Raw genomic sequence first — 25,921 nt, 5'->3', positions numbered from 1 at the left:
GATTTTTAGGATATTTGGGTATCGTCATCGTAGTAACAGGAGAGGTTGCGTGCGCAGTTGATTCCTGGTAGACTGGTCAGATAAAGGTTGAAAAGGAGAGCAGAGAGGCATACGCCTTGTGGTACTCCGGTGTTCACAGCGTGAGCAGTTGAGACAAAAGGGGAGAGGAAGGTGATTTGTTTCCTATTGCTGAGGAAGAAGGCAATCTATTTGAGTGCTGAGCCACGGATTCCTAGGGAGTGGAGGCAGTCAAGTAGGATTGAATGTTTAACAGTGTCAAAGGCTGTAGAGAGATCGAGGAGAATCAGCGCTGCACAGCCCTCGAGAGTATGCCGTGACCGTGAGATCATCCCAGATCGAGATCAGAATGGTTTCTGTTGCATGTCGAGGTCTGAAGCCCGATTGTGCAGGGTTGTGGAGTTTGTTGGATTCTACAAAGCAGTTGAGCTAGGAGTATGCAGTCCGGTCAATGATTGTCACGAGAAATCTGGTGCTGGAGATCGCCCTGTAATTCTTAGGGTCAAGGGTGGGGGTGGGGGGGGGGGGGGGAGGGAAGCAGTCAAGGGATGCCTTTTTTAGAAGTGGCTTGACATGCGCAATTTTAAAGGCTTCATGGAAGATGCCAGAAGTGAGGAAGTCATTTAGTATGGCTCTTGCATGTTCTCCTGCGCAGGTGGAGGAGAGTATTTCTTTCAGAAGAGGGGCGGGACAGGGATCAAGGGGTGACCCAGAGGGTCTGCTGGCCGATATTAGGGCAAGTTATTAGTCTCTGGAGATGGGTTTGAAAGAGTTGAAGGTTGGTAGAGTGGGCGACGGGGCAATGGGATCAGGAGGGATCTGTGTAAGGTAGGGGGTGAGCTAGGACAATTTGGTGTGGAGGGTTGCCATCCTGTCAAGTGCTGTGTTGTAGAAGTGTAGCAAGAGGGAGTCGCACAGAGTGATTGTGTGGGAGTGGATTGGGCAGAGGTACAGGTAGGTTTCACAAATTCGGAGATGATCTTGTGAAGTTCTTTACTGCTGCTGCCACAGTTCAGAATTCATTTGTTGTAATAGGCTTTTTGGCCTCTCGGATTTGCAATTACGGTGGTGGAGGGCGAACATTGATCTGCAGACATCGGTTTTAGATGCTCGCCATTTGCCTTCAAGAGAATTATTTTGTTTTTGGAATGTCCTCAGGTACGGCGTGAACCATTTGGGGGCCGGTCCTTTGCGTGAGGTTGCAGGGCGCGAGAGGAATTAGTAATTCTTTAAGCCAGGAGTCTAAGGATTAAGGGTCTACCATAGGACAGCGTTGCGGGCGGAGTAGCAGGGCTTCAGCTAGGTCTGGGAGTACCTTGACTTTGTTCCAGCATTTGTGATCAAAAGTGGGGGGCAGGGGGAGCTCTAGGACGAGGGGCCAATGTGTGGCTGGAGAAAGGGATGGCAAAGTGGTCTGTCCAGATAAGCGGTTTGGGACTGGATGTAGAGACTAGGTCATAGGAACTGAATATTGCATCAAGGGTGTGCCCACATGAGTGAGTTGGAGAGGAACGAAGGATCCATTTTAGGAAGGAATAACCGATGCTTAGAGAGCGGAGTCTTTCTGTGAGGATGGAGTGGTCGATAGTGTCAAAGGCAGCTGAAAGGTCAAGGAGGATAAGTGTCGCAAATCCTTTCAAGTCTGCTGTTCTTTTCATGTCATCCACATGAAGACTGTATATTTTTAATCTGCACTGGAGACTTTACTGTAAATTATTCTGAGGAGCCAAAAAAATTATAGTAATTTGGTGTCCCCGGACTGCTAGTTAGGGAAAATAGTTTTTGCCAGACAGATGCATCAGCAGCAGTACAGAACACTAGTAGCTGCCAAATGGTCCCATGTCATGTGTGACATCTATGTTATGTCCTTGCTTTACGGCAAACAGCACTTTGGATGTTGGGAGTCGTTGGCCTTTAACTAGAATGGGAGTGGTTGCTAAAATTGGCTGATTCACATTTCTGTCATACAACCCCTCCAAATGTTGGGGGATTAGGGAATATGTAGAAGGCCTTTGCTGCCTGTATTTTCTTGGGCATGGCTTCAACATGAACCCGGCTCACCTTGCAGCGAGTAAATTGATACATTCGTTTGAGTTGTACACATCGCTCTTCCACCATTTCCTACTCATTCCTTCCTAAGCAACCTATCTATCCCTTGCCCTCATCCCAACTATCTTCCCAACTTTGCTCCTCCCTACCACTACTGAATGTTCCATCATACTCCTTTGCCTCTGACAGGCAAAAGCGCTTTGATGCAATGAACTATGGCAGTAGGAGCTTTTGTAACGGTTTATTAAAAGGCCAACTTCAACACAGGGAGTTCCTTCCTTTCCAAGCTGTCACACAAACTGTTAATTTCAGTTATTTTATTCAGCCCAATCTCCAATTCATCTAATACCCCTTGGATCTCTCCCCCTGAGCTACAAATGAGCCAAGAACCAGAACGCTGTGCAGGAAATAGATTTGTATTTATTTAAATTCTAAGTAATAGAAATCCCAATAACCTCAACACCAACTTCTTTGTGGCTCACAATTAACTTCTTGTTACACAAAGTATGCAAATTACAATACTTATCTTTCTTTACAGATTACACTTCAAGAAATAATCAAAATGCTCAATGAACGCAGGTCACTTACATGTGTAATGCTGAGCAATTTTGATTTTCTTGCATGCTTACAATGCAAGCAGTTGGGTTTAGAGATTGGTACAAATACATATGGCACTTAATATTTTCCCCCACACTTTTGGTTTAAAATAAATAGTGAATTAGTGGTTTGTTTTCAGACCCCCTCACTGAAAGGTCTGTGTTGAGGAAGACAATGGTAAAAATTGGGATGATTTGGGATTTTTGGGTTTTGGACCCCCCCCCCCTCCCACTTAAAGGCCTTGTGGGGGAAGCTGAACAGAAATATTGCTCAAATAAATTACAGTCTATAATTTTCAGCACACAATGGAAATGAGCTTTGTTAATCACCCTGTGGTGTTCTGCCAAGGGGAATTAAAGTAATATTTTTTTAGTTAAGTAGGCTAAGGACATACACAGTTTTAACCCCTCGCCCCCCACCCACGCTATAAAGGGAAAGGATTTAAGGCCAACAGCCCCCCCCCCCCCCCCACACCTTTTGGTTGCAAAGGGTTCAATTCTACTTGCAAAGAAAACCTCTGTTTAAAGTTTAGGGAAGCCAGCTGCATGTCAGGACCCTCTGGAAAGACAGGGCAGGGGTCTGGTCACTCAACTCAAGGATGGACCCCAGCTCTCCACCATAGGACCGAGTCAACTTTTAGGCCTTCCCAGAAATAGACAGCTCCACCCAGAGGCAATCTCTGCAGTCTCCTTTTGGTGTTTTCTGGCAGCTGTCAGATAGTAATTTTCAGCAGCTAACCCCATTCCACATAGTGCATCCACTTAATACAAGCAGCGATTACACCACCAAGTTCACAATCTTGGGGAGTACCCTGCAACAGTTCTCGCAAATAGGATTGGACAATTACCCTCATCTCTTCTCCAAATGTTACGCTCACCTGGACCCCACAGGGATGTCGATCGGACCCGGACAGCTGCGGTCTCCTTCAACGTGATGCGTAGTGCAGAGATGACTGTCTGGACTGGCCCGCCTAGTCTTGTCTGCTGGACCCGAAGTATTTTCCTGCAAGTGGAGACCGGGATTAACCACCTGTGGGTTTTAGTGATGGCCCCCCAACTGTTCTCGCTCTCCCCCACTAATCACCTCCGATATCCCCTTAGTAACCTCACCTTATGTTCGTAAAAGATGAGCTCTCCATCCTGCGTGTCTTGCAGGGGCGCATAGATACCAGTTACTTCACTGGTTTGAAGGCGTTGGGAGAGTTCCGGTAAGTATTGACTCAGAAGTCCCTGACGGGATTGGTAAGTATCAAGTTCAAAGAGTTCAATGTGCCCGATGTTCACTCTTGTCCCCTTCCTTAAGTTGCAACTGAGTTTGTGAGAAGAAGGTCTCGTAGCTGCTGCTGGCGTTCAGGTAAGTGTGTTACCCAACGCTGTCCGGTAACTATTGCATGCGTTAACGTGTTGTTTTTCTCCCTCCTTACAGATGCGGCATATGAAAATGTGGAGAGTTATGGTTTAATACCGCCGGTGGTAAGTCTATGGTGGTAAGAGGTTGTATTTGTTGATTCCCTTGGCTCACCTTGTTTTTTCTTGTGTCCCCTAGGTGCCGGATTACAGGGAAGAAATGGACAGTGCCAGATCAAAAGATTCTGTGAGAACTGGTGAGTATGGCGCCGTGCTGGAGCTGGCGAAGCGACGCGTGCAGGACTGATGTACTTTCCAGGTCTGGAGATGAAATGGTTCCGGAATTAGGTGAGGAATTTGAAATAAGTTCGTTTTCCAACCTTGTCCTTTTCTTTATTCTAGGAGCTCCGGATTCGAGGCGGGCGTGGCAGAAGACTGGATGCTGGCTGCAGGCACGCAGGCGTGGCAGAAGACTGGATGCTGGCTGCAGGCATGGTGAGCGTCACGCTGCTGGATGCAGAATAACGCGAATCATGTGCTGCTGTTCGGGTGTTGTTTAAATAGCCTCCAAAGTAGTTCCAGGCAAGAAGTTCCCTAGAGCCACGCCCGAGTAAAAAATAGTCCCTGTAACAAAATAGTCCCATCCAGGCCTCATGTAGGCTTGGACTCTTTTTCAGCATGGTCTGCATCAGGTAAGTAAAGTCTATGAGCGTGGCGCCTAAGGCGCCAGGACTGAACCCAGACAGCCCCTGGATGGGGCTGCTGAGGTTTAAACAAATGTCTGGATGCCTGCTCCCGGAGCTGAGGGCCTTGGTCCTGATGCCCGGGGGTAGGCATGACGCCAAACTCCTGCGCCTCTCTAAGAATTGGTTTAGGCTCTGGAGCAGACACATGGAAATTCCCATTTGCAATCCCCTTTGTTCTCAAGTCAAATACTTGGCAAAAACTTGTAAGGTGGCAAAACTTCCTAATTTTACTAGCAACCGCCATAATCTATATATTTTCAGATTCAGCTAATCGGGGGAAATTTAATAAAACAGCCAGGTCCGCACCATGTTGCACAGCCGTTTGGCAATTTCCCGCCATTTTTATAAAAACCATAAAAGTTAGGAACATGCAATTTATTACCAACATTCCTAATTTTACCCTCGACCAGTACGCCAACTCTCGAATTTGGGGCGTGTTGTAAGCAGCCAGGAACACATGTTCGCTTATCCTTACAATTCCAAGTCACAGATGAAGGAATTTTATATCACCAAAATCACCTTAAGATTATCTACAACATAAAACACAAGTATACAGTGTGATTTGTAGTTTGAGGAAAAAGCCACAATTGTGTCAGTCCATTTAAACAAAGGGAATTTTCATATGTACAAATATGAGTTTCCCCTCCTCCAGGCCATTTGTGTCTCTGGGCCAGCCTGTTTGATTATTCTTTGTTGTTTGAGATGTAGGGTGTAGATCGTAAAAAGGGGCAGCATATGCTACACAGAGCTCCTCCACTGCAGACATCTGGCATCCTTCCCTCTTATCTGAAAATCTTATATTTTCCTGTATTTTTTTTTTGCCAGAGTTCAGCCTTAATTATAGGCCGTGTTCACACCACCCCCCTACTTTGGTGATGCACCAGCCTGAGCATTTGGCCTGCTCAGAACTGCCCTCAGACAATAGGTCTATGAAAGTCTGTTTTCAACAACTCTTAGCAGGACATTTTATTGCAGTGGTAAACTGTTGGGATGCCAGCCAGGCTTTCGGTGGGGAGTTTTGTGAATTGTGCCCAGAGTCCCATCATTTGTCAGGGGATGAAATGTACACATATTACATTTTCTAACATCAGCCTTGATTCCTTGACATACAGTGTGTTTTCAGGGACCACTTTGCTTTTTTGGTGCAGTTTGTTTTCCTGCTGAAAAGCAAGTCTGAATTGTCACAGTGCAACACCTTTTGAAGGTGGCAGTTTCAGTGAAATTGCTGCATTTTATTTCTCAGCCAGTAATGTGATGTGCTTTTCCAATTTGCACTTGGATTACATTTTTGTTTTAGCCTTCTCTGGATTTCGCTTTCAGAAAGACACCCGCACAGTGTGCCTAAATGGGAATACAGGAACTTATAATGGCAACCAAACAGGCTTTTGCCAGCATTTTGCATTTGAAGCATAATCTACCTTACTTTTTGTCAGCACACACAGACCATTTATTTTCTCTGACATCTATGTTGGCAGGGGTAAATTATTCACACGTCTTGGTTTAACTTGCAAACACACATGCAAAGTCGTTTGTGTCAGTGTTTAAAAATCCAGTTTTTCATGCAAAAGGGACCTTTGAATTTCTTCTTCCTTTGTGAATTAAAACACAGATTTTCCTTTGGTAATGACAGGAATGCCTTTCTCACATGGCCCTTCAGTTCCATTGGTTTGGGGCCTTTGATCACACCCCACACTATGCAAATGCAAGTTAACAGGGGAAACTACAAGTTACAGAATACAAAGTGCCACGAGTTAGAAAACCAGGACTATGCGAAGGAGGGACACTGAACAAGGAGGCGTGCAGCAGCTATGGATTCAGCAAACACTGAGCTCTGTGGCCCAAAATGTTATTTTTCATTTGAGTTTTATGTAATGGCCCCAATGCTGCCCAGATTAAGACTCCTGGCCCAGGAAGGCTGAAGTGCTTAGTGAGCATTTGAATGTCACCCACTTTTGGCGAGACAAAATTTGACAGGATATAAAAGGATTCATTTTACTGTATTTGCCACACAGGCACTACATGGTCTCCAGTATTACCCTTTCTTACACTCCACCATTTTTTTACAGTTTCTCCATCGTAAGAGTTTTTGGATGAACTTTACGGTTTTAATTCAGCCACCTGCCCATGAATCCTCAGCTCTCAGTTTCTCTGAAATAGATCTGCTAATGTTGCTCCTCCCTGCCTTTGACATGACTTCTGTAAGTACTTTTATGCTAAGAATGAGCTACCCCTTTATATTCTGTTTATTCCCTTAGGTGTTGCATGTCTTATAGGATAGGGATCCTTTCATGCAACTGGATGGCCATGGATCACTTTGCTAAGTAAGGGTAGATGCATGATGGGGAGGTAGTTGGCCAGGTCCCCACATTCAATGTGTTTCGTGAGTGTGGGGGTTGTGGGGGTGGGGGCTAGTATGTCTCCCATTTTCAGTGCTCCATATCTCAAAAATATCTAACCTAGCCCATTTGACCCCCCCCTCCCTTCATGCAACATGTGTCAATTTCTAGGGAATAACTCCCTGTAAACCTTAACATTCCACAATGCGTTCAATGGCCAAAACATTAGTCTTCTCATCTTATAGAAAGCGCTGCCAACACTGCTGCGACAGCAAGGCACTGCTCTGTAAGAATGGCTTGTTAACTCAGCAGTCATGGTTCCATGGGATCTGGGCACGCGTTAATAATGTGAAGTTGTATATGATGGATTCCTCCTGCTTCTAAGCGTCAATAGGTTCTGTTATGACCCAATTCAATGACACTCATTTTGTCAAGTTTGCAAGGATGAAGGGCCGGTCGGATCCACTGGGGTTTAAACATGGGAATGCAGATTGCCCTTTTTGGCACTTGATTTCAGAGTTTCCGCAAGAAGGAAGTTTTGGTTGCATCCACTACCTGCCTACGTCAATTTGAAAAGATCACTATAAGTAGCAACACTACCGTGTCCAGCAACTGAGCTTCCTGTTCAGACCTCCGCTTTCTTCAAGTAAGTGTGAATTTTGCTAACCTGGTAAAAGAAAGCAATCTGTCCTTAAGAGGTTTTCCTGTTGTAAGAATTCTGTTGACTGAAGATAAATGACTTTTCATATTTGGGCTAGTTTGTTACTTGTGGAACCTTTGAGTATGCCTTCAGCAGTGTGAACTAGCACCATGCCTAAGCTTCAGTTAACCTATCGTGCCTACCCGCTTCATGATCCAAAATGCACGTATCTATGATATATATCGATAAAATATACAGACCATTGAGTCGATCAGAGTGCGTGTTTAAGAATGTATAGCTTTGGTTTGCTTTTGTGTGTGGCATGCTGCCGTTAGAAGTTGTTCAAAACATAAAACGTTGTCGGGCAACCTGAGGAAATGGAGGGCATGCTATTAAGAATTGCCAGCAGGTATGTTTTTACTTCAGCTGACCTTTCAAGCATTAGATCACGACTGGACCTCTGACTTGATCTGAAAAGCCATGACCTCACTACTCCAATGATCGGCATGTAATTGGTCGCCCATTAATGCAATGTCAATAGAGAAGGTCTGTAACAGGTAGTCATTATCTATGAAAAGGCCCCAATGAAGGCTCCAAAAGCAGAACATCCTGGGGTAAAGCCCAGTTTCCAGGCTGTGTCTGCAACTGTTGGCTCTCCGACTGGGCAGGACTGCAACTCCCATCAGCACTAGCCAGCATAGTCAATTGGTGAGAGGCCATGGGAGCTGTAGTCAAAACCACTAGGAGTCGCAGGTTGCAGACACTCTGTCTCCGCCCTTTCCTGTGAAACATTCTGCAGGAAGACAGAATCTAAGGCAAACATCTTTGGGATGGCTAACGCAGCCTGCTTGTGACCAGAGCTTGAGTTTCCATTTGTTGCGGGATCGTACAGGGTGACCAACTTTCTCTTGCGTTCTGACTTCAACTAGGACACCGACTTGGACGTTTTGTGCGTTCCTTGTGTAGGGCAGATCCTCACCATCACCTTTCCAATACTGGTGATAAAATGTAAGACTAATAGACAATCAGACCAACCCCAGTTGCCTTTAAGAAGTGCATCCCTAACATGAATGGGGCCTAGTGCCCAGAAGCCACAGGTTCCAGGGGAGGATTTCAAGAAAGATTCAGTGGGCTGTGGTAGTGATTCAAAAGAGTTCAGAAAATGTCCAAAGTATTTCAAGAATTTTCACCAAATCAGGCAAGTACTCCTCTCCATCTTAGACCCATGGTCAGCCTTAGGGTAGGATCCTTCATCCAGGATCAATGACCAACGGTCAGACGAGAGGGAGTTAAGAGGACAAGGGGCTTTGCGCCCAATGTTACCCTATGAAGGACAGGAAGGAACAGTTATATGTTTACTTACCCCACCCACCACAATTATATTTCCAGGTTACACTGTGGGCTGTCTGGAATTCACTGGTGACATCACTGTCCTTTGTTCAGGTGAGTGGCCCAGGGTTCGCAGGTGCGAAAGCTTCTTGCAGTGTTGGGACAGCTTACAGGTGGAGGGCCAGAACATGGAACACGAAGACTCCAGCAGGACAGACACCTCATGGTCTGATGTAGACACGTTCAAGTGACTTGCTGCGATCAGACTGACAGGCAATCCTTCAGCGATCCTAACAAATGCAGCTCTAGCACAGCCTCCCTCGAACAAATGAAGTTGAAATTTCAGGGAGCATGTGACATGTCACAAGCTGAGGACCCACCACGTTCCAAGGCTCAACTTGGAAAGGCTGCGTTGGGGTAGCCTAGGAGGGATCTGGGCAGTCCACCGGGCACTCCAGGGACACTTCAGAATGCTCTGCGATCACAATTCTTCGAGCAGGGGTAAAGACTAGTTGGTTCCAGTAGTCCAACGGTTGAAGCACTGAAAGGATTTGAGAGATCAGGTAGAGGAGCAGTGCTTTACCAGGCCAATCACTGGAGGTAATGCTGGTCAGCTGCAGGAGTCGTCCTCAAGTCACGAGTGGGCTGATCATGGCAATCTTGGTGCTAATGTTGATCAGAACAATGGCTGCAGTTTGAGTCCTTCATCCAGATTAGGGGCTGGAAGCAAGTCCAAGTCCACCAATGGTAATGTCTGGCCACATTCAAACAGCCAACGGTTCTCCAATCCAGGATAACCACTGGTTTCGACATCTGACCAGACTTTCTGGTACCAGGGGATATGTACTGGGATTGGACAGTCCCAGGCCCCTTCCCGGCGCTCTCTCACAAAGGGTCACTAGAGTACGAAAGCAGCAGCTTTTGCGGGCAAGTGCAATACCATATATGGGATGTCCTGACCCAAGAGGGCAGAAAGAAAGCCAAACTACAATATGGCCAAAAAAACAAGTGAAAAACTTTGTGGCATGGCAACCTGAAGAAGACATTTGTGGTCAAAGCGAAAGCGCTCAAGTGAAATGTTACAAACGCAGTAAAACATCACCGCTGCCACCAGCTTGTTTTAGGCACATCAAAAGTAACCAAAAGGGTATAAGTATACCAAGTATCCTAATTGGACTCCACTGTAAGGTGGTGTGTGCAATTGTAAAAATACAAGCATTCCAAAAAGAGAAACAAATTTTCTCAGTATTGAGTCTTGGGAACTAGTCATTATCCCCATAACAAGGACCACATAGCAAGATAAGAAAGGCGGAGGGCTTTATTGCCCTTCAAAAAGTCAGGACAGGGTAAAAACAAAGCAAAAAGAAGGGTGTCCCATAGAATCAATGGAGGGAAAGGTGCATTTCGTAACACATCATCATTGCGGCTGCAGGATATACAGCATTCTTGGGGCAGGTGCCTAGGCCGTGGCACATGATTAGTTGGAGGGCTTCGAGATACTAAGCTTATCAAACTGGCACAGGACTAAGTGAGGGTTCTACTCTGACAGGAGAAGAATTTTCGACCCAACCACCAACTAGGTGCGCTCTACATCGAAGGCAAACATTGACGGCCTAACCTCTTTCAGCAATTACCAAACATACCCAGAAGAATTACCTCCTCCTCCACTCTAGAAGGCCTAAGGGGGTAGAAACGTGGCGAGTGAAGGCAATTTCAAGCATGGGACTGCTGCCTCATGTCCAAAAAGAAGAGGCAGAGAACCAAGGACTTTTCACAAGCCCATACCTTGATGCATTTCAGTTCTAGTGCCATCCAACACCAAAGTGTGTGCGGGGGAAAGAGGGGACTGAAAGGGATGGTCGTTTGCTTTCCATCTTGCTGCTTAGCAACAGCCAATCGTAGACCCCTGGACGTCTCATTGATCTGAAAATGGTACAGACTCCCATCTCCCTCCACTCACATCTTTCTGCCCCAACAACTGTCATTGGAATTGCACAGAGATTGAGAAAATGACTTGCTTCAATTCAGTAGTGCCAGTTACACAAAGAACCCTTTCAGAAGGATCTGGTGCAGGATGTGTATTTATATGGTGCTTACACCGAAGTGCTTTACAAAGAACATATATAAATACAAGATCAACCAACCGGAGTTGATCCTCATTTATCGACCTTGCAAGGATGAAAGGCAGAGTTTCCCATGCCAGGGTTCGAATGCTGTGACCTGCAGATCGCAGCACAGAGCACTCAACCCGCTGAGCTACTTTACTGGGTATATCTGGCCGCCTGGGACATCACACTGCAGTTTGTTTTCCGGTGGGCAGTTCCCACAAATATGCACCTTTCTCCCTTCTACCCTCCTTGCACCAACCTCCCCCAGCAAGCCCATAATTTACCCCACCTATACCCACCCTAAACCTACTGGAGTAAAATGTGAGATGTCCCACTACAAAATGCAGTGAAACTGATGCGGACAGATGGGTTTCTACTCTCACTTCTTTGCTGTCCCAAGGCAAGACAAGGGGGATGGAGGACTGTTCTGGACCTCAGCCCCCTTCAACAAGTACTTTCTATTGGAGAAATTCAAAATGGTGACACCAGCCAAGCTCTTGGCTTTTCTGAAGCAATGGGAGAAGCTCCGCGCTTCGAGAATGCTCATTTGGACAACAGCCTCCGCAAGACAAGTACCTGCTTTTCTCCACATTGGACCCATTGTAACATTTCAATGTTCTACCCTTCAGCCTCAACTCTTCCCCCTAGTCTTCACAAAACTGATGGCGGCAGTTGCTGCCAGCTCATGACAGACGGACTAGTATGTATACACATAACTGCAATTCGGGTAACCCTGGAATTTGTTGCTTGGACTGGGCCCATCCGTAGGGATTGGCGAAATAACCCAAATTCCCCCTGCAAAATTCCTGCCCTTAACTCAGCTTGTGCCATTTCACCTAGCATCAAACAAATGGCAGCACGGCTATGTAGTGAAATGGCAGAGCAAAGCACTGTCAGAATAGCTGTGCGAACTCACCCTCCAAACGCTATTTACACATGCAGAATGTCACAACGTGCATCACCAAAGCAATCATACTAGGACTTCTCACCTTTCCTTTAATCACCTGAACTAAGCAAAGCATGGGCTTCGCTGGACCACTCATGCACTGTGTCATGCTTGGGCAAAGTGGGAAGCAAAGTGATTGGCTTTCTTGCGTGGCCTTGCATCCATAAGTAAGCCTTAGCTCACTCCAGAAAGACTAGTTCCAGCAGCACAGGAGCTGGAAAACAAACAGCAGCAGATGCAGCACCACAAATACCACATCACCTTCATGTCCCAATTTTGTCCACACTTCGCTCCCTTGCCACCCTACCAATGTTTTATTCTCAAACATTCGGGATGGAGTCAGCCGATTGCCTGACTCCACCAACTGCGTGTAGAAGAGCATTGTAAACAGGAACATGGAATTCCAACGGCCAGAGGTCGGCTTGAGCAAAAACGTGCTGCAGAGTCCAGCAAAGCCTATGGCTTGGCAACCTTACACTGAATTGGACTTGGAGGAAGCCAGCATCCTCTAGGAGGAGTCTGCCTAGTCACCCCTTCAACTTCATAGTTTGCAAACATTGACCTTCTGTAGCCAGTCAAGAGGATGGAGAAGACCCTGCGGTTTAGCAGAATTTGCATGACACTGAGAAGGACAACAAGGGCCAGGAGGAAGAGTATCTTTCCCTCCCCCACCAGCAACGAAGTGTAGGAGGCAGAAACACCAGCCGTCACTACTCCATCAGCCTCCGCCAGACCAGCAGCTTCCACTGGCGCAGCAGGCACCAGGTATTCATGGACAGGGGGCCACTTTAATCTTCCAGTGAGGTTTGCCATGACGTCTGTTGACAGTATTATCTGCAACCGGTGCAGCCTGCATGGCAGATTTGTAATGGGCACATCAGTCCTGGTCCTGCATTTGGAACACCATTACACCATGAAAGGGAATGTTCCAGCAGGAACCACCTCCTGCTCTTCTCAAAGGGCCTCAGCCAGAAGCCTATACACTGTGGGGAGATTACCAGCATACCGCCGAACTGGCTCATCAGGTTCCTAGTGTGTGGAATTCCCAGTAGCACCAACACTGGGATGTAAGCCTGTCCTTGGCTACCTGGTCACAGCATGCCAGTTCTGTGGGTTGCTGCTGGTGTGTTGGCTGTCTGTTGAGAAGAAACCAGGAAGATAGGAGTGGTCCATCAGTGAGAGGATGCAGAGGAGGGCAACACTGCTAAATGGCAGCAGTGTGGAAGATGTGCAAGGACTAACTAGTGCATACAAGATTGCCAGTGCAGAGGACCGAACGTGTCATCACAGGAGAGCCATGACTATTTCACACACCCTCTTACATACACACACTCTCTCTCTCTCTACCTTCCCTCTACAGTCGCACCCTGAGTGACTGACTCTCCCCCCCACCCCCCACCGGGCAGCAACATGCCCCCGACCGAGCAGAGTCAGGCTCTGCAAGAAGACCTAGTCAAGGGACCTGGAGGATGGCAGAACATTTTTCCAGCAACATGCAATCCACAATCCACTGGGAGACCTATCCCCTCACACCGAGACACATGTAGCGCTGCAGGGGGTGCCCAGTGTCCACGATTAAACCATGGCTGTTGGTGGCAGCTAGGGCCCTTCCAGTACCAAGCAGCTTGTATGAACATGTGAGATATAGATTTAAAATAGTATGAGTATGCTTTTATCACTAGAACATCCACATAGAGTTGGTGCATGCATAACGCGTCCATTCATACCTTGGCAAGAGATGCAGAAGTCAGTACGACTCAAGACAGAGGCACATCTAATAAGAAAATTAAGTTTGAAATATAATGAATCATTTATGACCCCTGCACACCATCCACCATTGTTGCTCACATCTTCATTGTGAAAGGGGTAAAGTAGGCTGGGAAAGTTTTAGGGCATCAAGTTGTGGTTAATACTTAAGGGAGCCTATGTACACTTACGATGGACAAACATATCCAATTTGTCTAGCGCTACCCTCAATAGTATAGAAAAAACACTTGGGGAAAGCCAAGAATGTCAACCTCAATACATGCAAGCTCAGCCTATCCTGCTTTAGGGCCGTGAGGATAGCTCAGGTGCAACACACTCGTCTTGGAAGCAAAACGACACAGAGCAACACAGACTCGATGCCCGGGTCCGCGCTGCAGGGGGTGCCCAGTGTCCACGATTAAACCATGGCTGTTGGTGGCAGCTAGGGCCCTTCCAGTACCAAGCAGCTTGTATGAACATGTGAGATATAGATTTAAAATAGTATGAGTATGCTTTTATCACTAGAACATCCACATAGAGTTGGTGCATGCATAACGCGTCCATTCATACCTTGGCAAGAGATGCAGAAGTCAGTACGACTCAAGACAGAGGCACATCTAATAAGAAAATTAAGTTTGAAATATAATGAATCATTTATGACCCCTGCACACCATCCACCATTGTTGCTCACATCTTCATTGTGAAAGGGGTAAAGTAGGCTGGGAAAGTTTTAGGGCATCAAGTTGTGGTTAACACTTAAGGGAGCCTATGTACACTTACGATGGACAAACATATCCAATTTGTCTAGCGCTACCCTCAATAGTATAGAAAAAACACTTGGGGAAAGCCAAGAATGTCAACCTCAATACATGCAAGCTCAGCCTATCCTGCTTTAGGGCCGTGAGGATAGCTCAGGTGCAACACACTCGTCTTGGAAGCAAAACGACACAGAGCAACACAGACTCGATGCCCGGGTCCGCGCTTAGAAACCTCTGAGTATTAAGCGCGTTATAAATAACCAATTACAATTTCTTCTCTTGCGATTACTGCAGTGGCTCACATAGCAAACTTACTTTTTTATAAATTGAATTGACAAAATAGGGTACAATCGCATAACATTCAACATCTTAAAATGATCATGCAGACCATACAGATCTAGAACCAAGGATCATATAGACATCAAATCATGACTATGTTTTACATTTACAGTGTACAAACCTTCACAAGCTTCAGTCAGAAATCGCAAGAAGGGGATAATCTTAGACCAATGCAATCGGGGTAAGTTGGTTCTAAAACAGTCCAAATATTAGGCTAGTTTTTGAGATGACAAGCTGTTACTTATCTCGTCACCACATTATTCAATGATCTTTCTTTGTAGAAAGGTTAGCAAAAATAAATAAAAACAAGATTACCTCTGGTTTGGCTCTATGAGGTTCATCCAGTCCATTTATGATCAATGCAGTCCAAACATTTTTTCTGTGCAAGAGGCCATTAATAACCACCAGGTATATTTAAATGGGTCCTTGGGTCTTGGGGTGCAGGTTCAAGCCTCTGTATCATTAGTGACGGGCACCCCCTTTGTTTGCAGAGCATATCTGTATCAAATTCCGCAATCTATCTGCCATAGGGAATAAATGTCTCTGTAGCTTCTCCTTTCATGATCACATAGTTGTGATAACATTCCACACTCCCATTTTTGGGGTTGATGTTTCTTTACATCCAACCAGGATAGTGTTACATGAAGTGAAAACCATGACATGTATGAGCATTACTTCACGCTCTCTCCATCATGCTATATATCCATCTCTTTCCCAAATAGAAAGGTTGTGGGTACATAGTTAGGAGTGCTACCATGAATCCCCTGTCCTATGGGACTCCATGGAATGGGGCATGAGCGTTGTTGCAGTTACCTGGAATATCCAGGAATTACCAGGATATCAGGTGCCGGATTTACCAGTGGGGGAAACATTAACCCCAAATGACTTATTTGAAGTATAAAATAGAGAAGGCTTAATGTCTTTAGAATGTAAGAGTTACTCAACTGTAATGACGCATTACCTTTTTTCCTGCATAGTAACTGACTAGTACATTGTGTGACCATTTATTCATTGAATACTATAAAATGTTATACTGCACCTTTAACTACACTGCTCACCTCCATGGAGTTTAGCCTTGGCTGCTCAACAACATTTAATACTAGGAGTGCCATGGGGCGTGAGAGAAACTGTTGACTAGTTGTGAATACAGTGTGTATTTCACACACACCTGAATTCAGGGGGTGAGTGAAACGAACTGCACTGCTAACAGATAGCAACTTAGAACTAGGGTAAAAACCAGGAATTTTTTTAAAAAAGTTCCAAAGTGTCATTGGGGCTCTCTGGCATCCAAATGTTACCAGAACTGTAGGACGCAGGACTCAAGACTGCATCTTCCAGTCACCACATCTACAATGTAGGCTACCAGCAGCTGTGCCAGAACCCAGCTTCAGTTAGCACTGTCTCAGGTGCAGCACCTTGTCCAATGGGTCTTCTGTTATCCTGCAGCACCTAGTTGCCACCAGCCATGAACACAGGCCTGAACGAATTTGCCTTAACACAAAGCCATCCAGAAGATATGGAGGCAAAAACAGAGCAGGCTTAGCGGGTAGTAAGATACAGATGCTCAGAGGGGAAGACTGGGTCTTGACGGGATAGGAGTTCCAGATACCAGTATGTACTATGATAAAGAGCGGGCCTTGGTGCTCAGCAAAGCACAATGTAGGCTCTCATTCGATGTGAGAAAACCCCCAAAACACTTTATAGCAGTGTCCTCGCCCTGAGGACACTCATGAATGGACCCATCTTACCTTGGATAAGGGCTGCATGGCCTTCTGTGATGCAATCGCCTTACTCTCTTCTTCCACTAATCCAGGAGCCACAAAGCTAAAGCCACGGAACAGCATATGTGCTCCAGCACTGGGCGGAATTCCAGGAGAGTCTGGAGTGGTAACAGAGCAAGACAAATCAGGAGATTACTGAGTGCAATGCAAGCACTAGAAGCCTACTAGGAACATCAGAAGATATTGAAAATCTTTATTTGACTGTAGAAAAACTGACCGCCCCCTCCTGCGATAACAACCCACCCCCCCCACCCAGCCCAGCCGCATCAGTACACAGATGAGACCGACCATTGTCACTTAAACACAAAGATCCCATTGAGCCCTGGCCTGGAGGGATTTGCTCAGGTGCGAGTTTAAGCCCTGAAATCAGCACCCTGGTCTAGCTAAGCTTTGGACCTTTGGATTCCTTCACATGCCCTGCAGTTTATCCAGTTGTAATTTGTCCAAGCAGCCAAGCAACACCCCTTGAGAGGAGTGGGGCAACAGATATTGCTCAGTGTAAAGGGAAGCCTACAGTTATTTTGTTACAAGTACTGTATCTGCTACTGTTCAGTAAGTAAAATGGAACTTGGCTAGCATGTTACTAGTATGCGTTTTGAACACAAGAGAACCAGCTTTACAGAGTCCTCTGGGCCCGCCCACAAACTAACAGATCAACCAAAATTCCAATAGGCCATCATAGGACATGCTAGGTAGCCATAAAAAAAAGGTAAATCAATCCAACCCAGTCCTGTAGGTGGTCTAGGAATTTATGGCCCTTGTCTGTTCTCTATACAAGGAGTTGGGGCTATACTAAACGACGGATTGGGGTCAGTTTTACATTTTATTAATGTTTATATGCACCCTAGCTTAATCACATACGGATTTGAGTATTGCTTAATTGTTGGAGGCTGTGGCACAATGGAGATTGGTTCAAATTTTGGTGTTTTCTGTTGTGGGGGTGAGTGGGGTGACTTATACCAGGGCAACGACTACAACTTTTGACACTGATCTATTATACTGACAATAAATCAGGATTACTCATAAGGAGTGTCAATGGACTTCTACATTTGGTTGACTGGCTAATTATTTACAGACGAAACCAACCTATTGGTCTACCAGATCACGCATGACTATGCATTTATAACTGTTGTATTCGCATTCAGCAATTCCTTGGTTGGAAAGCAAACACGCCACACAAGTCTTCAAGCTTACACATGTGACCAGAAGAATTCACTATTGTAGGTTTCTATTGGATTCATGATTAACTCCAGCCAGAGAGAATCAATTGTCTAATGTGAATTTGAAACTAATGGATTTTTTCTTAAAGATTGCAAATTATGTTTTGCTGGCAGGCGACAGAGCCCAAATTATTCTCCAGCAATATGATCAGCTCCAAGTGCAATCAGGGGAGAAAACAGTTTGCCGTTGTCCAAGTGACCACAGTAGTATATAGCAGAAAGACATAGGGCTCTGTGGCACCTTATGAATACATTTAAGGGACATTGAAAAGTGCCTGAAATCAAACCTTGGGCAGCAATTATAAAACAAGCTAAAAATGGTATAAGAAACAATCGGCATAACTGTCAACACTGGCTATTTTTTTACCCTTGTTTAGCAAATGTCCTTTTATTCCCCACTTTCCCCTTATATTTTTGTGACTGATTCTTGGCCGTACGGTCAGTCCAAGATTTCTAGAACAGGGGGACACTTTCCTCCAAATTTTTCTAGCTGATAAATCACTAAACCCTCATTAAGAGTATTAGTGCAGGTGAGGCCGTCTGCAGAAGGGGTGGGGGTAGCGGGGGGTAGTCTGGTTCCAGGTTTTCTTTAACTACAAGTGTATTTTCCACTTTCACAGCATGCCCAAAGGCTGGATTGTGGCAGATTGACCAAATTTTAATATTTGTCATGGTGTACTACTGTTCCAACATTATTTTAGGAAATTCCATACATGGTCCTGTATCTTCGCAGTCCCTGTGTAGAGCCCAGTAAAGGCAGCTGAGTGCTTGGAACTGGTGAGAACTGTTCTATGCTTAAGATACCTTAAATACACATTCTCACCTTGTCTGATGTCATGAACGTTTGATGTGGTTATCCAAGGTTGGTTAATCACTCATTTTGTATGGTGTAGGTTTCCCGGATAGGTTGGGAAGGGGGACACCTCCATTCCAGAATGTGTACATCTGTGGTAGTTTGAGCAATTCTTTCGAAGCTCACTGGTGAGTTAATAGCACATCAGTCCACAAAAGAAATTCCAAAAGCCACTGTGAAAAGTACCCCCAAAGCAACCTCCAGCAAGCCAAGGCTCTGCCCTCTTAATTGGGGGGAAGCCTTAAACGGTCTCACTCCCTTCAACTGGTGAAAACCACCAGTTCAGTCTGGCCCCTCATTGGGCGTCATTTGGAAGCGGTGGGCCAGAGAATGGTGTGCATCATCTGTAGTGGGGACTCCTTTGTGCTGGGTAATCGTATAGCCTTTTGTACTTTGAGACCTTGTCGAGGGACAGACTGCGGCATTGCTGCTGCTCTGGATTTGCTGAAGCCCTTTCTACTCTTACACCGTCACATGCAGACCCTTGCTGGTTCACCAGGACGGCTTCTCCACACTGCTGCATTATCGTGGGTGATGAAGCAGAGGTCCTTCATATCTGGAACACTCCACGTCCAGCTCCTGGTAGCATCCCAAATTGAGGTTGCGAAAAGAGACCAGAACTAACTCACCTAATTTAGCTGTCAAACAAAGGCTTCTCTGAACTTATGACTCCTGGAGAGCCAGCATCATACCAAATGCTGAATACAATTATTCCCAAATCGCATAGGATCTTCTGGAGTAGTTGGTTGGTCTTCTTGATAGTGGTTAGAGTGCCAGGGCTGCCTATCTTGTCATCACCCCAGTCCCATATACCCAGACAACGATAGACTTCTTGGTCATGAAGTCCTTGCTAGCAGCCATCCTGGCCTTACCATTGGAACCTTGCCACAGGAATCTCATTTAGGGTCCCTGAATTTGTTGGGATTTCTGCCCGTCCCCTTCTCCCTTGTAGTACCCATAGTCGGTAACTTCGAGCAAGACACTATACCCATGCTTGACAATTGACTTTACCCATTATAGCCAATAGGAGAACATTTGTATCACTAAAAAACTACCGAGCCACTTGTTTACTACCAGTGACCTTGTTTGAACTCTTATTCAGGTGCTATGTACAGACTTATGAAGTCATTTGTTAAACTTGTTTGTGTCTTAATAAAAATGTTACACGTCTTACATGACTAAGTCCCATGTTATGCCCAACTTTCCAATTGCAACAGTATATCTATTGTGTAGCAGTGTTAATTGTCTGATAAATGAAGTATGAGCGGTGCACACAGGTTTATACGTTTATAGTACTTATCCTGTAGTTTTAAATCATGGAACAGTATATGGTTAAGGAACTAATATTTTTATACATCTTTCTTGCAAGGATAGTTTTAATTGGTCTCCCTTGGGAGTTATCTGCACCTTCCACAACATTGTACTCCGTCCAAGAGTTGAAGAGTTACTGCTCAGTCGCATCTACCAGGGACTTTAGTCAAAATTGGTGGAAACCCTGCAAATCTGTTTTAGGTTATTTTCTCTAAAACCTACATGAAGGGTATAGAAATACCTTTCAAGATGCTTGTTCAAGGGCTCTTCCCAAGACTGGGGCGGGGGTGACCAGTTGTGTGCTTGGAATTGGTTTGAACTGGGAAGGCAGCCCAAACAGCATAATCCACATTCTGGGTGTGATCCTATGGATACATCCAAGATTGTTATCCAGGACTGCATAACCTCAGTCTGAATACTGCAGTGACCCTGCTAGGTGTAGCTGGTAGACCCCAGCCTAGCATTTTGTAAATGTGTAGATCTAGGAAGGTTGAGCCTTGTGAACTGCCCCACCAGAACCAGATTCAGAAGCAAAGGATGGCACTGGGACAACTACTGCAACTGCCTTTGCCAAAACCAACTCCTGCAAGGTGTTATGCCACTCTCGACCAGTGAAAGGTGGTACAGGTATCTCCCTTCCTTGTACCAGTGGGCACAACTGGTTCACCATCCAGCACCTGTGGGAAGCTCGTAGATCCTACAGATCTGCTCTGGTCCAGAAAGTCTGATCATGAGTGAGGGGCTTGCCTCTTGTATCTAGACAGAGTACAACTTCATAGATGCTCCTTAACTGGCTGTATTGTGATGGGACATTTTGGCTCAATGCTCAGATGATCTTGGCCATCAGGAAGAGTCAACCTGCTGTAGCCTAAACCCCTTGTCCTCAAGTGCTACCTGCAGGCCCTTGCTTGGCCATCCGGATAAGACCCTCCCAACCCCCATGGGTCCACAAGCAGATTCAAGAGTCGACATGAATCTGACCCAATCGGACAGTTGAAATCACCTTTTCACCTGCAACTTCCAGAGCCTACTTCACAGCCACCAAGTCTTAAGACTGAACTTAAGTTGTTAATCTTCCGCTAGGGATCTGCCTGCGCTTCGCTGCATACCATTCTCGCTAGCCCCCATGGATGACAACAGGCTCCATAAAACATAAAATCCTTACTTTGCCTCCTAGTCTTTATTCTTTTATTTATTCATTCATAAGGCGCACTATACATCAAAATGGTGTTTCCAGGTGCCACAAGACAAAGGGGGGTAAGGGTGCAGGGGAGAAACAATAACGGTATACTAGGCCTTGTGAAATTCGGATCGTGCAAGTGCAGTAACAAGAAATGCAAGGGATGGGGTAGGTGACAAAACATTCAGTCAGGGGCGAGGCATACAAATACAGGGGGGGAGAGAAGGAAGGACAACCCAAGGGCTAGGCATGTGCTGAGGGGAATCCATGGGAACAAGTGGCATGGAATGCCGGGGGCAGACCACCCTCAAAGTGCGAAGACAGGGGGTGGACCAAAATCAGGAGGGATGCCCAACCCATCGGGCTAGTCAGGGAAAGGGACCCTAGGAAGGGCAGTGCTGGTTGGGGGGGCGGGGTGCTGGTATAGACTGGTCAAGGAGGGCCTGGTGCCCTGTAAGACTCATAAGGGACCAGGCCGCCAGTCACAGCGGCAGAAGTGGGCCTTAGCAAGGGAGGGAGAGAGGGAAGGTAGTAGAGAAGAGCAAGATCTTGAGAAGCGTCCAGAACCTAAGGAGGTCCGGCACAAGTCATAGGAGCAGGTAGGCCATTCCAAAGAGACACCTGCCAAAGAGATGTACCCCCCACACTCTGCTTGGAAAAAAGTCTGATCGGCAGAGAGTTGGAGCTAGAGAACCGCAGGGCTCTAGCAGGGAGGTATTTGATGAGAATGTTGGATGAAGCAGGGTCCCAGGCCCAAGAAAGCCTTGTGGATGATGCAGAGGGTCTTGAATTCGATCCTTGCACCCACCAAGAGCCAGTGGAGTGGAGAGATGTTAAGGCTGGAGAGATGTACAAGTCTTGCAGTCCTATTCTGGATTAGTTGAAGGGGCGAAGAGAGCAAAGAGGCAGATTGGGGAAGAGGCTGTTGCAGTATCCAGCCTAGAGAACCAGAGCTCGGAAGACATGGAGTTTCTTGGGGAAGGTAAGTAAGGGGAGAATGCCCCTGAGGAGGTGAAGCTGAAAGTGGGCCTTCTTGCCAAGGTCTGTGATGTGAGGGGAGAAGGTGCGAGCAGAGTCAAAGATGACACCAAGGTTTATGGCTTCATAAAATGGCGAGGGGAGGTGGCCCAAGGAGGAAGGAAGGAGTAGGAGGGAAACCGGGAGCCAGGGACCCAATGGGTTTTACTGCCATGAAGACAGATTAGCCGTGCACATGCCTGAATAGCAGTCAAACAGTCAGGGATGAGAGAGGTAGAAGAGAAGTTAGGCTAGGAAAGCTTGAAGGAAAGCTGTGCGTCAGAACACTGGAAATTTGGAGAGTGGCAAGCTAGATGTTTAACAGCCACAGCGATAGGAATGAGCCATGAGGGACACTGCAGGTAGATAGTGAGGTGGAGGAGCGGAAAGGGCCGGGTTGCACCTGGGAAGGTAGATAAGATGGGAAGGTAGTCAACCAATCCAGTGCCAGATCAGTGATTCCAAGGTAATCACAGAGTTGCTTTATGAGGAGGCATGATTGACTGTGTCAAAGGCAGAGGATGAGAACAGCAGGAGAGTTGGGCTCAAGGTTTCACAGCAGGCTTCACGGGTGTTCAGGAGAGCAGTTTCCATGCTTCTGGATGCTCTGAAACCAGACTGGTGGTCATGGAGAAAGCCAACAGATAAAGCGTGGTGGGTCAGTTGGGAGATGACCAACATCTCCAAAAGTTTGCCCAGAAAGTGAGTAGTGGAGATAGGGCGGTAGTCAGCTGAGTAGGAGGGGGTTGATAGACCGCTATTTTATGAGAGGATGCACAAGGGAGTGCTTGAGGGATGACAGGAAGGAGCCAGTGGCATAGGAGTGGTTGCAGAAATCAGCCACGGCAGGAGTGAGAGGAGCTGTTCTCCTTGATAGTTCTGGAGGAGCAGGGGAGCACCTGTTTCAAGGAGACTTTCATAGAGCAGATAGCTTTAGAGACCTCGTCTGGTGCTATGGGCAAGCAGGAGATTATAGAGGAGGGAGAAACGGGGGCCATGGTAGGGCTGAGGGCGGGTGAAGGAGTATGAAGGGGTGGGTGGAGGAGTATGAAGGTGGTGGGGGTGGAAAGAGGAGAGTGAGGACAGGATGTCCTAGGTTTTGGTTATGAAATGGGAGGTCAGTGCAGTACAGAGGGCCTGGGATGGTAGAGAAGTGGAACCTGCAGTAGGATTGCCGAGTTCCTTAAAGGTTTTGAACAGTTCAGCCATATTGTTGGTGGACTCCGAGATGAGAGCTTGGATATGGACCCTCTTTTTAGTGAATTGGAGCAGGCAACAGGCCAGTTTGTCAGTGTATGTGCTTGAAGCCTGCCATTTCCGTTCAGTAACTCTGCACTTGCGGTTCGGAGAGGCTAGGTTTAAATCATACCAGCTGGGTGTCAGGGGGTTGGGACTTTATCCTCTGCAGGTGCCTTCCTCTGGAACAGCCTCCTTGCCTCTCTCCGTCTTGAGCCGGATCTCCTTAAATTCTGGAATCTCCTTAAGACTTTGAGACTTTGCTCTTCGCCTCCTCCACTCTCCCACCTGCACTGCTAAGCTCCTCCTTTTGCTCTCGTGCTCTCTCCTCTACTTCTGCTCAGTTCCACCGACTGGCTGCCTGGTGCACCTTTAGAACGTCACAGGTCCCAAGCTTTCCTTGCCAGTTTCCTGCCCTTGCCACCGGGCCTTGCACTTGCTGCAGCACTACTGCACTTCGCTAACGACCCATGAGTGGTAACTCCCTGCACTTACCCCACATTTTTATTTTGTTTTTTGTAAGATCTTTTTATTACACTTACCCCACATTCTGATGGGACTCGGCTCACTCTTCTTGGCAGACCCAATAGCATATTTGGACCTCTGCGCTAAATATCCCCCAAAAATTAGATTCATAGTAGTATCTGCAATGCTCTATGCAGATTTGATCATGTTTAGCCAGACATTTGTAGATAATGTGATAAATGTGCTAGAAAGTTATGCCTGCGAGAATAAGTTGAAGATCAATTTGGGGAAATCCAAAGTAATGTTAGTTTCAACTAATAAGGACGGCAAAACGGTTATGTCCACCAATGAGTAATTGAATATATAGAGCAGTACAAATATCTGGGGTTAGAGATAGCCAGCAGCAGCTTGCATGTTATGCTCAAAACTGCGAAAATAAGGAAAGCTACGCAGCTGACAGCACTGATAAGTTTGCAAATCAGTATGCAGGTTACACCTTATCTGGAGTTTTGGCCCTGCATAAACAATGGTTCTGCCCTTTTATTCTGTATGGACTAGATGCTCTAGGGATACAAGAGCTTTCGTGGCTCAATAAATCATAGGGGGCCTTCTGGCGAAGAATTCTGGGCCTCACCCGATCTACGCCTATAGAATATTTGCAACTATAGTTAAGTTGGACTACCTTGAGGGGGCTATTGAAGAAATTGGGCATTCTGCTTATTAAATCTCAAATAAAACCTAAGTGCAGATTACTGGCATTCATTAATGGTGGTTTTGGCCTAGAAACCCATGGTAATAGGCCTGCCTTCCTGAAGAAGAATAATTAACTATTTTGCATGACAGATTGGTTCCCAGATTTTACGCAAGGCCAAACATTCTAAGCGCTGATGGATGCATTTTGTTAGAAGGCTAACAAGGTGGGATTGTACCAACAACTACTCACACTTGGAGACATGGAGTAATTATCCATCTGTTGGCACAGTTTTTCACCTTTTCCTGAAACCTCAGCGCTAAATCTTCGTCCAATGCCCTCATCCAGGGATGCGTAAGTTACACCTTATGTGGATAAACCAACTACATCTATGAAATATTTTGGGTACGAGATGGGGTCTTACTGAAGATGCAAGATACTGCAGGATATGTAAATGCCATGGGAATATGGAATAAGTGAGGCATGTCTTTTCGGAGTGCCTCAGATTGGGGCCTCTTTATAGGACTACCCTTGGTAATTTGGTCCATAGTGACGAGTCAAGACAACTGAATTGGAGCCATTGCCTAAATACAGATTCTTTAGCAACTCACCTTGCGTTGCTCCATATATGGAAAAGAATTAAAATATACCTTGGGGAGTAATGATGCTGATAATTGCCCTGTAACGAGCCGCCTGCACTAGTGAACATGGTGTACCCTCCTTATTCCCATAGTTTCCACTTATCTTCTGCCTTTTCATTTTTACTATTTTAAATGTTTAATGTATTTTAATTTAAAAGTATAGTGTATCAAGTATATAGTGATTAATAGGTTTGTCTTACTTTTATGGATATTGTTCTCTCTTTTTGAATATCTTTGTGTAAAGTTTTAATAATGAACTAAACCACAAATAAATAAGTAAAATAAAAAAAAGAATCTCACTCAAGTAGGGTCCCCTACTGATCACACGCACCTACTCCCCTGCCAGGATAGTTGGCCGCCCATGGTTCCTTATAGATAGGAATGTGGAAGTATGTACTTCAACATGCTACTTTATAGGCTTTGTTGCAGGTTATTTTTTTTTGTAAAACACTTACAACCAAAGGAACTGGAAACAGTTACCCTACTACTGACACTCTGTTCAGAAAAAATGGGTGCACTTCCACTTTAAACTGCAACTGTAACATTGTGTATTTTTAAGTATAACTGT

The 25,921-nt window shown here is 45.9% G+C and overlaps 1 protein-coding gene across 4 annotated transcripts in view; it reads right to left on the bottom strand.

The window, feature by feature from the left end:
• Positions 1 to 25,921, bottom strand: part of RPS6KA1 (ribosomal protein S6 kinase A1) — a 918,695-nt gene that overhangs the window by 263,979 nt on the left and 628,795 nt on the right. For all 4 annotated transcript variants that reach the window (XM_069622861.1, XM_069622863.1, XM_069622864.1 and 1 more), the window contains one exon: positions 16,707 to 16,837. In XM_069622861.1, coding sequence (XP_069478962.1) covers positions 16,707 to 16,837 — 131 coding nt within the window. The remainder of the gene's footprint in view (positions 1 to 16,706; positions 16,838 to 25,921) is intronic.

This window comes from Ambystoma mexicanum, chromosome 11, assembly GCF_040938575.1.
Source record: "Ambystoma mexicanum isolate Mex_15411 chromosome 11, UKY_AmexF1_1, whole genome shotgun sequence".
Taxonomy (NCBI): domain Eukaryota; kingdom Metazoa; phylum Chordata; class Amphibia; order Caudata; family Ambystomatidae; genus Ambystoma; species Ambystoma mexicanum.
Note: the sequence above shows the minus strand (reverse complement) of the source record. Positions and strands in the feature narration are given on the sequence as shown.